Genomic DNA, 12,057 nt, shown 5'->3' with positions numbered 1-12,057 from the left:
GCCCACTTGCAGCAGATTTTGCAGTAGATACTTGACACTGCATGGTCAGGAAATGTTTGAGCCTTGTCGTCTAGTTGCTATCTAAACTGTTGCAAAATCTGTTCACAAATTTTATTTATCTAAACACAAAAATGTAAACTATCTTCACAATTACAACAGAGTATTGCCAAACAGCATCTATATATTAGGGATGACAGCACAATCCACAAAATCCTTACCTCCAGCAGCTCGAGGAGTTCGCTTCTTGCCATCACGCTTTTCACGGTTGACGTTAAAAGCTTGACCTGTCTTCAGAGCCATCAGCAAGTTGTCCATCACACCTTCTTGGTTATCATCTGTCAGTTAAAATCCAGTTAAGTGGACTAAAATCTTGAAAGATCTATCCTATTATTAATCAAACATTGAGCTAAACAATTGTTTTAATAACTGGAAAAAAGCCTGAAAACTGAAACTTATACAATTATGGTTGTTTCTTTTATACAACTAAACTCTGGTGTTTTTTTCAACATGATGCTAATACATCCCAACTCTGGTGTCGTTTCACCATGTTGCAAACATTTTATCTCTCTCTCTTGGTTGTTCTTTAAGATTCCTTTTACATTTCTTTAACAATAAATCTTCAAAATGGTCAACTAGTTACAAAAGATCTTCCTAATTTGCCATGTTTTTACCAAACATATGGGTTAGACCTATTATTATTATTAGAGAGCAATGAACTTACAGATGCTGAAACATGCTACTTTCATAAATATAACCCTATAATTTTATACTTGCATGTAAACTATCCTCCCTACCTGTTGTCATGTCAAGCAGCGCCATCTGTCTTGCTTTCTTTTCCTTCTTTTCACGTTCAGCCTTTTCTTTTGCCTCTTTGGCTCTTTTAATCTTCTCTTGTGTTTCTCTCATCTTGATATTCTCCTTCACTGCTCGCTGCCACAAACAACACCAAGATTACTCAGGACATTTTTCTTTCACTAGGCTATAAATTTTGAACATGATTGAGGAGGGGAAGAACTGCTTCATCGTATATACAAGACATTCTTCCTTTTACTCAAAGTTATATACCTGAAAACCATCCTTGAATTTCATGATATCTGTGAAGAACTCCTCTAAAGCATACTTCTTAGGATCAAAGGCCAAGTATTTGGACAGATCCTTGTATTGTCCTTCTAATTTCTTGAACATGGTGCTCAGCAGTTCATGTTGGTCATGGGCACTTGTTAGGAATTCTTACTGTGTGTCAAGGACACTGCCTTTTTTTTTTTTTAAATGATCAAATAAAAATAGGTCTTTAAAAAAGAAACTAATGGAACTGAAAATTTATCATGCAAGTAAACTCAACATGCGTACAGGAGACTAAAATTCTTCTAGTCAAAGAAAAAAGATAGTCAAAGACCGCAAGCATAAGAAATCCCAAATAAAACGTACACACTTAACTGACTGGAATAATCCTTTCATAACATGCACAAGATATTTCACAAAAAAAGGATATGGCCATCATTTTGGGAAACCGATCATCTTCATCAGCACCCTTGCTAATGTTCTTGATGTCCAGCTCCATTTGCTTCAACTGTTTCTCCATCTGACTCAGGTTCTTTTGCATTGACTCCATGGACACTGGGGACAAAGGCATTCATCTGTGTTAAATGGAAATCTAACAGCATGTAATTACTAAAACAGTGTTGTCTGTCTTTTTTAAATAAAATTTCATACAAGATTTTCATGGGAATAGGTTATGATAGGAATTAAATGGCTGCCAAGACAGTCAATATTTAAAAAATATCTTACATAATATTCCAATATGTACGCATAAGTGCGAATGGGGGAAAGGGGGGTGGCGGCATCATAGACACACACACGCGCGCTGTGCTGGTATGGTAGGTTGTACATAAAACCTTGCATTTGAGAGACAAAAACATGACAGAAAAGAAAAATTTAGTTCTATTTTATTGACATTAGTTTTGACACAGATGTTTGCCAAACAATCCATCAATCAATTAATATCATTTATTTCAAACACACACACACACACACCTCTGACTGCTTCTAATTGTTATATTCTAATCAAAGAAGCACATACTGAGATGAGGGACATGGCAAATAATGTGAGGAAAGGGGTAAGTAAAAAAAACTGATAAAAAAACAAATTTTGGCTTTCGAAAATTTGGAAAAAAATATGTGGGTAACTGAAAAAAGCTCAAACAGATGGTTGGCCAGATGAGATATACAGTCAAATCTCCCTACTATGCCACCTACCGGGACCGAGCAAAAGTGGCATAGTAGCGAGAGTGGCATAGTAGAGAGGATTCGTAAAAACGGCTTTATTTGTTCAAGTTACCGTCAGTCCAAAGCAGGGGTGGGCAATTAATTTTCCCAAGGGGCGCATGAGAAATTGGGATGGTTTTAGAGGGCCGGACTAATATAGTTAACTCAGTTTTACCTAATACTGTATGTATAGTATATATACTGGCGGGCGGGCCGGTCAGAGACAGGAGTCCTTTGCCCAGGTCTGGTCAAAGCTCTCAAGAATCGTGGCTTCGGCTAGCTGTCTCCTCTCATTCTCCCCCTCACCTCTTCATCCTCCACCCCTTCCAAACATCCGCGCACCTGCATCCTGTTGCTAGTCGACCCTCACACTTCTCTGTCACGTGGCTGTCACCCGGCCAGCGACACTACCCCACATTGCCAGCCTCCACCCTCCCTGTGTGCGTGCTAGTTCCATCCCACTAACTGCGATGTCCCACACTACCGTACAGTATAATAATCGAGCACTGCGCGGAATTTCACAACTTGTGTTTTTAACAGTCAAAAAAAAGTGGGCATAGTAGCGAGAGTCTGGGGTGGCATAGTAAATTTTTTTTTACATTGAATTTATAGTCGGGACCGAGCAAAAGTGGCATAGTACCGAGAGTGGCATAGTAGCGGGGTGGCATAGTAGGGAGATTTGACTGTATCAAACAAACATAACCATCACAGCTCTTCTGACTCTACATCCTGTGAACTTGTGACAAATTTATAATGCTGCAGAGATTCATTATACTTAATCATAATAATAATCATAATAACATAATATGCTTATTTATACAGCGCTTTTCCCCAAAGGTGGGCTCAAAGCACTTTACTAAAAAGAAAAACACACAAACATAATAATAATGGATGCTGGTCTCAAAAATAATCCCTAAAAAAATAGCTAAATTCAGGTTAGTTTTACAATCACTGATTAACAGCCAGATTCTGTTCAAGAATTTCCAGACAAATACTGGAGGCAACCATCAGCATGTTGGTAGTCATAGATTGTTCACATGAGCCGGACTCCTTCGACTATAGCGAGAGAGTTGTGGAGGTAGTGATACACAACTGTCCCCTAGCTGATATTAAAACATGGCTAGCCTTCACACTCCTATGTATGACACCTTTGCTATGCAAGTTTTCCAGATCATGGAGTACACCCTACAAGATATATGTGACCACCAGCTCCGGCAGATCACCGTGAAAACAAACATGTAGCAGTGATGGCAAGAACAGAAATGACTGTCTACAGCAGGGGTGGGCAAACTTTTTTGTTGCGAGGGCCGCATTGCTGGGTCATGACTAGTCCGAGGGCCGCACCTTGTAATTGAATACAAAAACGACGTAAAATCGCCAAATTGTAAACAAACGCATTTATTTAATAATGAGCACATGAAATATGTAACACTGTAGAAATAATTATAAAACCAGAATGAACAATTAAGCACACACAATTTAATGAGAAAAATGTTTTTGAATACAATTTTGCTGAACAATTCTTTTAAATTTGGCTCAAAATTACTGGTAGATACTCTCATAACTGACTGCAAGTTCGCATCTGAAAGCAATGACCTGTCTTTGGCTTGTTTATATCATGCAGGAAAAACTTTGCTCACAGATGTACTTGAACCAAATATTGAAAATAGCTGGGCAGCAAATACTCTTAAACAAGGAAATGATTTGTTGGAGAGGCACTTATAAAACTCAACCAGTGACAGGGAATAAACCTTTCCTTCAATGCATGATCTGATTGAAGGTGTATCAGTTCAAGTTGTAATCATCAGGTGCATCATCAACATGAACAGAAAAAGGACATGATAATATGTTGAATTTTTGATTTCATCTCCTTAAAATCCACAAATCTTCTTTGGAACTCTTCATTCAACTGTCAACTGTGCTCTAAATTTTACATGCAGGTGAGGCAGGTACTTTTGCCTTTGATAACAAAGAAAAATGTGTGAACTTCCTTCACTTGCTGCCTTGAAAATAAAGATAACATTCTTTGAAATGCTTGTATCTCTTTATACATGTCATGAGCCAATAAATCTTTCCCTTGCAGCATGACATTTAACTGGTTTAACTTTTCAAAGACATCATAGCAAACCCATCAATTTCACATTGCACAAAAATCACTTTTCATTTTGGAAACAAAGTCCACTCCATTCCCTTAATGTCCAGAAACATCAGGATTTCATGCCGCAAGTCCCAACTCGCTTTAACACTTTCCAAGGCTCAGCCATCTGACGTTGTTGTGGTAGAGGACGTCTCCATGCTGAGCCTCTATACTCCAGTAGAGCTTTAATTGTCTGTGATTTAAGCTCTTGCTCGAATTGTATTGATTACACTTATACAGGATCTATAATATGTTTATATCAAGTGCTGCTTTGCATAAATGTTCCTGGTTGAAGAATAACATGGAATGACCAGAGCACTTGATTTGGGATTGTCTTGTTTTATTCTGTTTTCCAAAAGTTTGAACCATTCCTACATTTTTCCACGCATGGCCCTTGCACCATCAGTAGTAATACTAGCCAAGATGTTCCATTTCAACCGCTGTCATCAACTGCTTTTAGAACACAATCACATATATCTTGGCAGTTGTTGTGTCTTTCATGGACTCCATTGCTAGTAATCTTGTGTGATTGTGAAATTTTCATCGACCACGAAGAAAAATTAGTAACTGGGCAGTATCCTGTATGTCTGTGCTCTCGTCCAGTGCTAATGAATAACAAAAAAACTTTTACTTGCATCCGTCAGCTGTTGTTTTAGTTCTTCAGCTAGATCATTTCTACACGCGAACAACAGTTCTCCTTGATAATGAAATACTTCTCGAATTGTTTTTCATTTCCGGACACATTATAGTTACGCAATCCATCATACATTGTTTTACGAACTCTCCATCTGAGAAAGGTCTGTTTCGCTTCGAAATTAAGTAAGACACTTTAAAACTTGCCTCCAGCGCAGTATCCTGATTCGATGAATGTTTTTTTAAACAGAGATTGCTGCTTGTCCAGCTTTGAGACATATTCCAAAGCCTTTTTTCTTCTTTCTCCATCGGCCAGATTGCATCCAAAATCTCCGTGCTTTGTTTGATAATGACGCCGTAAATTGTATTCTTTCAGCACACCAACGGTATCTTGGCACAGTAAACATACTGCTTTCTGTTCAGAATAGGTGAAGAAATATTTGTGAGTCTTCTTCATTAAAAACACGACCTTCGTTCTCAATTTTACGTTTTTTACCAGAGCATTTTTGCAGGAAATAACGGATCGAAATGATTGGCCAGCTGCCTTCTTTCACTCTCACTTCCACAACTCAAAGGCCTTGTACCACTCAAAACTACACTATTTATCCTGTCCCCGTCGAACGTTCCAGAAACCGTCCTTTGTCTGTTCCCACAACCATGGTTACGCAAAACGTAGTCTCAACTTTATTTGCCCCCCTCCTCCACCGATGGGACCCGACTGTCCACCGTGTCGAGGGTACTGTGTGCGTGCGTAAGTACGCTGCGACGGTTTGTGTGTGAAGGTGGGGTACGCACGATACATCCCCCTCCCCACACTGTCTGGTCATGACCTTCCTAAGTTGGTCAGGCCGCTTCGTAACTCAGGTGTAACAAGGGTCCACTGGCTACGGCGAGACAGTTCAAGGCCGGCATTAGTACGCAGCAGGCGTGGGAAGGGACTAATCGCAACTTGTTTTCGGTAATATTTTTTTTGTGTTGCCAAAGGGCTTCTGCGGGCCGCAGAGAACCACTTGGCGGGCCGCATGCGGCCCGCGGGCCGCTATTTGCCCACCCCTGGTCTACAGCAATGTGGGAGAACAGTCTCATGTTGTAGCTGCTTGGTTAATACAACTTCTTTCTGTTTATACATATATATTGAGAATTTGCGGTCTGTTTTCTAGATCAATCTGTTAAACAGCCAACTGAAGTCCTATTAGCGAGTGCTTAGCTAGATGCACTGTGGCTGTATCTTTGTGACCTTTGTCTATTCTTGTATACAGACATAGGCCACACTGTCGAACTGCATGATGACCACTTCTGATGACAATGACTCACTGATGTTGAGAGTGACTTTCGTCTTGTTTTCTGCCAATGGTGGGGAGGTGATGTCGTAAAGCTGACTTGCTGGTGGAGAATCAGACAGCTGAGATTAGGAACAAGCACAAGGCTTTCTTACTGATTTGTCTGACATAACTTTTGTCTTTCTTTAGCTTTTTGTCACTCTTGAATCTATGAACTTGACCAGTTATTTGTTACTTGAGGCCTGTGCCGGCTCTCAACGGCCCTGAGTTCAGATTGAATTTGAAGTTTGAAGGCAACACAATTGAAAGCAGAGCATAGTCTGCACTAAAGAAGCAAAGGTGACAGCAGTCAGTGACACCCAGGGAGCAAGAAGCAAAATTCAATGCAGCAAAACAGAGAGCACTTCAAACAGGATTGTTCATTAAAGATTCTACTAAGTCAATACAGGTATGTGGTAGGGTAGGGTGATAAAATTCCAGGTGGGTGTTGTGGATGGGGAACGGTACAAAAATGGAATGAACATACAACAGACATCTTAAAAAAGATAGAAAATTTTGTAATACAATTTAACACCAGACTACACTATACAACTTTTGAATGTTTTGGGAATCCTTTAAGAATTATAAGTTTGCTTTCTGACTTGTATGTTTATCTAAATAAATATACTGAACTGATGAAGACTGCAGGGTGAGGAATAAATCAGATTTTACCTCTATATTTCAAATGAATTCTTCTGTAAATCTGAAGCTGTTGCATAAATCAGTAATTTTTAGCAATGTGTCAATGTCAGATGTTAATTTAAAGCTAGTAGTAATTGTGAAGTCTGCATACTTACTATTTTTGGATAATAGCTCTGATTCAAAGAAAAATAAAATCACACCAGTTTACTTTTCTTGTGGTTTTTCCCCCCAGGATCTTTGCATAAAAGTATTTATTCGGTACCACCACAGAAAAATATGTTGCAGTATCTGTGTGTCTGCATGGAAGTGCATTGCATGCATATATAAGTATATAAAATTTTGCTAATGGAAAAAAATTAACCTCTTTCAGATTCAACCAGCTGTGTTCTTTGATGTTATGAGATCAGCACTGGCTTTTCTAAACTTTGTATAATGCTACTGCTTATTGGGATCCTATACAAAATGTGCAATTATGCTATTAAAACTTGTCATGAATTTCATAACAATTGCTTTACTGCTGTACCAAATGACAGTTTACTATACCTACTATAAATGTAGTGCATCAAAAATAATGCAAATACAAACATATGCTGCTTATTGTTCATGCTTGTTTGTTTTAACTTTAATTTCAGTTGCCTGGTATGTGTGTGGCATGGTCAGCTTATTTTCATGTGACAAACTGAAGCAAAGAGTAGACCAAAAAAAAATCCTCCTTAGCATCAATCAAAGGTGTGGACATTGCCATCTATTTATCAACTTCAAGGAGGATAAGGTTTTATTACACTCACAACAATTCATGGATGGTATGAAGAGCTAAGAACAATTGTTATATACCTTTTATGTCTAGAATGATAAAATAAAGTAGTTAAAATGGACAATACACATGCTGCAAAACTGACCTTTGGCTGCCCTTTCCACGTGGATCGTCTCATCTGTAAAGCCCATCATGTCTGGGTACTTCTCCTCCATGACTTGGGCCAAGAAATGCAGCATGCTTATCCTTCCATCTTGTGTCTTGGTGTTTTCCAGCTGAGTGCAGACAAATATGCCAATTTTATTTTTTTTAAATTTTTTAATGTGGAAACTATTCAAATGACAAAAAAAATCTATTATAAACCAAGAAGTGTGCAAGAGGAGAGAGGGTAGTATCTAAATCCACAGTTTTTCCAGTTTGTGGGAGATTTCCATGCATCACTTTAAAGTGTAGAACAGGGCTAGGAGGATGGAAGAACCACAAAACAAGTGAATTTCATCCTTGGTTGATTCACGCACATCTTGCTCTGTGTACATGTGAGAGTGTGTGTATGTGTGAGTGAGAGAGAGAGAGAATGTGGATCTAAGTCAATATAAATATGTATACCAGATGACTCATCTTCACTGAAAAAAGTTGTTTGTTTTGTCTACATATAGCAAGCAACAAGTATGTCATTACAGTGAATAGTAACTTTTGTATTTGATTTGCAGGCTGTGATACAAAAAAGGTTCATGCAGAATAAACACTGTTCTTTAAAAAAAAAAAACGCTCCAAAAACTTTGTGTGAAATATTTTTGTTGTTGCATGTTTAGAGGTATGGATAAATGTGTTTTAACACAATGCACATTTTATGATAATTGCATAACATTTTGCCACATCAGAGTCGTCAGCATCAGATTACATCATTATTGAGTTCATTTTGATCACAAATTTATCTGGATGATGGATTTTTTTTTTTTAAATTTGGAAACCACTCAAATGCACTGTAGGAAATTGTGCTGACCATTCCAAAGTAATTTTTTCCCTAGGTCTTAAAAATTTCTTATTTTTACAAAACCTTTTCATTTTCAAAATTTTGTACAGACCCTGTAACTCTGACCCATCATGCTGATTATAGAAGAAAACTTAAAAATTGATTTAAATCCCAATAAACTAAGATACCTATTTTTCTGATGTTAAAAAAGATGGTTATGAGCCCTGACATCTTTTTATGTTGCATCTTCTTAAAGAAAGACAAAAACTTGTCAGCAAAATGAAGTCATTGCTTTACCTTTGGCAGAAAACTGATATCAAATCCCAAAGACTGTGCATTGCGAGATCCAGTATTGAGGTAGTTTCCCATCAATAAAACAAGTTCTAGAAGCTGCTTAAACCGGTTGCTCTTCAGCACCTCTTCACATGCTTCAGTAGCACACACCAGATCCTGACACAGACCAAGCACATAAGAAATCTAACAACTCAAACCTTGTACACACAATAGTGTCAAGTGAAAGCATTATATTGAAATTGCTCTGCTAGCTTATCTGAACAATCTGTGGTGCACAATAAGAAATACAGCAAATGCCTTTAACATCAGAGGTCTATGGCATCAAACTGCATACATCAGTAACTATCACAGGTTGCTAATAAAATGAACAGACGTACAGGTTGATGGTAAAATGTCATGACTTACAGAGGTCTAGTACATAGTCATGCTAATGCTTAGCAGTCAGCTAAACTTACAGCCACAATGTTTTATTAACATCCCCATCTTTCTGTCACATTTTGCTCTTAATGTCATCACCCTCACCTCTCTTCTAACATTTGTGATGGATGGTGGATAGTGAGTTGGGACTGTATTTTATAAACATTGCTACTCAGCAACTGGCAATTCCATTGGGTTTAATGAGCACAGAGTTGTTAACTTTTACAAACCGGTTTGATGTCATCAACCATCTCAGGAAATTTCATCTGGAAAAGCATTGACTCGAGTCTTTGTTTCACTCGTTTGATGGAGCTCATCTGTCAGAAGATTAAAAACAAAGCTATAAAACCAATCAAGGTTTGATAATTCTCATTAGAACTATGGCCTAACTATAAGTTTAAGTTAGATCATAATAAAGATATTTTTGTGTGTATGCATTGTGTGTTTGTGAAAAAGTGTAAGATTGAGAAAAAGGGTGAGAATGTTCAAAACATTTTTTGTATGTCAATTAATTACATTAGAAGTAGTAATGTGAATGTCTGTCCTTTTATTTACTTACAAACAGATCTTCAAGCATTTTTAACAAATACGATGTGTACTAACCACAATAAGAAATTGTTCAGGCTCAGCCAACTCATCATACTGGTCCTTTAGGGCAGCAATTTTGTTCATCTGGTCTTGGTCTGGCATGTTCTTCAGCAGCTGCTCTACGACAGCTACCGACAAGTTCTCTTGGTCACAGGCTAAAATACGCCGCTTGATTTCTTTGTAAGGCACTTTGATGGAGCCAAGCAAGATGGCTGCAAATGGAAACTTCAGCTGCACACTCTAATTGAAGCTCAAATTAGGCATTTATTTTACACCTTGTTTGGTACTGCATAAACAATCTCACTAGTCCTTTTCCAGAAGAGCAGTTTAAAAGTATCTGCAAATATTTTTGTCTTCCTCTTTATTATCAGATAAGTTTTGTATATACCTAAACTTCAATGCAAATTTTATGCTTTCTCATCTCAGAACATTTTATTTACTTGATCCTTGCTCACTACATTTTCTGATTCTGGATCTACCAAAAGTGTATAGACTGAAACCTGCTGATCTCGTGTGAACTGTTTTGCACTGTTATTAATGTTGATGCGACATCTCTATCTGCCATCTGTGTGCACTATAATTACCGTGTCCGCTGAGGCTTGTCTTTCAAATAGTTCAACACACAACAATAAACTCTGTCTTGACATACCCATCAGTAAGATCTTGTCCAACCTTACTGTTATATTTTACAGTTATTATTTTGATCCAGTGTTATTGCGGCATGCTTGAGTGTAGCGTTCTTCTTTGCTACCTTACATTTCTATCTTTGTTATTTTTCCATAGACTTGTTTGCTGATATCTTAGGTCTGTGTTTAAAGGTGTACTTTGAGTATTTTGAATCTATATATAGATGTTTTTTTTTTTAAGTAAAGCACACTGAAGCAGAGAAATACACTACTTGCCTACTATCTGCTTTCTTGATTTAATCTGTTTTTGCTGACTATTAAATAATTACTCACATAGATTTTGACCAGCTTTAGCATCTAAGACCCTTAGTTCCTTGCCCTTCTTTACAGGCTTTTGCACAGCTTCTGTGGATTCTTTTTGGGCTGCTCAAAGATACAACAAAATTTCAATTATAAAAAATCATTTGTGCCTGGTATGTCAAGGAAAACATCCTGTCTGTAAAATGTGACTGGTCATGTAGACACACACACATATTTAAATGCACTAACTTTTTAAAGTTACAATCTTGTAGTTTATAAAAAGTTCATAGATTGTTTTCTTTTTAAATTAATTAAAGACAAAATTACAGTGTTCCCTCGCTTTATCGCGGGGGATAGGTGCTATGATCAGCCGCGATAAACGAAATTTCCGCGAAATAGGGACATACATGCAATAATAATATATACATGTAAAACAATATCATGTGAGTGTAAAGTAATATATTAATCATGGTATTAATACAATACAATAACAAATTAGTGTACAAAAATTATAACTGTACTCAGAGAAACCCAAAAACTGATGCGAACTGACTTCGAGATGGGAGATAACAATCATGGCTCGTCGCTTACGCATAGCAATGGATTTCTGTTACACAATTATTTCTTTCTTTCTATCTACAAAATAACCATGGTATTTTAATAGAAATACAAATATAGCTATATTTTTCATCCTTTTGCTGTTTAAAAATATCTCTGGTATTTTGTAGAAGCGCGGAAGTAGCGATCGATACTTCACTCAAAAAAAAAAACGCGAAGTAGTGAATCCGCGATATATGAACCGCGAAGTAGCGAGGGAACACTGTAGTTCTGGGAATGGAGGGATAAATCTGGGAAACGTGGGGTAAATCTGGAAAAGGTAAGTTAAAGAAAGAAAAACGTTGACAAAATGTGACATAGTGATGCTATGTCTCTCGTGTTTGTGTGTGTGTACAAGCCATGATGCACTGTGTAGTATATTATGTACTCATTAAAAGTACTTCTAAATAAATATTAATGAAAGGTTTGCTTTTGAAAGAAAGAACCAAATACCAGATATAAAAATGTCATGAATATAATGCAGTAATTCTTCAGCACTCTCTATATCTGCG

The 12,057-nt window shown here is 37.4% G+C and overlaps 1 protein-coding gene across 1 annotated transcript in view; it reads right to left on the bottom strand.

Moving 5' to 3' along the window:
- The window catches only part of LOC112560687 (protein diaphanous homolog 2-like), a 43,694-nt gene that overhangs the window by 12,930 nt on the left and 18,707 nt on the right, over positions 1-12,057 (bottom strand). The window contains 9 exon segments of the mRNA XM_025232704.1: positions 219-335; positions 795-930; positions 1,066-1,230; positions 1,493-1,617; positions 7,896-8,025; positions 9,021-9,173; positions 9,665-9,751; positions 10,038-10,234; positions 10,982-11,071. Of these exon segments, the coding sequence (XP_025088489.1) occupies positions 219-335; positions 795-930; positions 1,066-1,230; positions 1,493-1,617; positions 7,896-8,025; positions 9,021-9,173; positions 9,665-9,751; positions 10,038-10,234; positions 10,982-11,071 (1,200 nt within the window).

The sequence above is a fragment of the Pomacea canaliculata genome, linkage group LG3, assembly GCF_003073045.1.
Source record: "Pomacea canaliculata isolate SZHN2017 linkage group LG3, ASM307304v1, whole genome shotgun sequence".
NCBI classification, from domain to species: domain Eukaryota; kingdom Metazoa; phylum Mollusca; class Gastropoda; order Architaenioglossa; family Ampullariidae; genus Pomacea; species Pomacea canaliculata.
The sequence above is the reverse complement of the archived record's forward strand: the minus strand, read 5'-3'. Positions and strand labels throughout refer to the sequence as shown.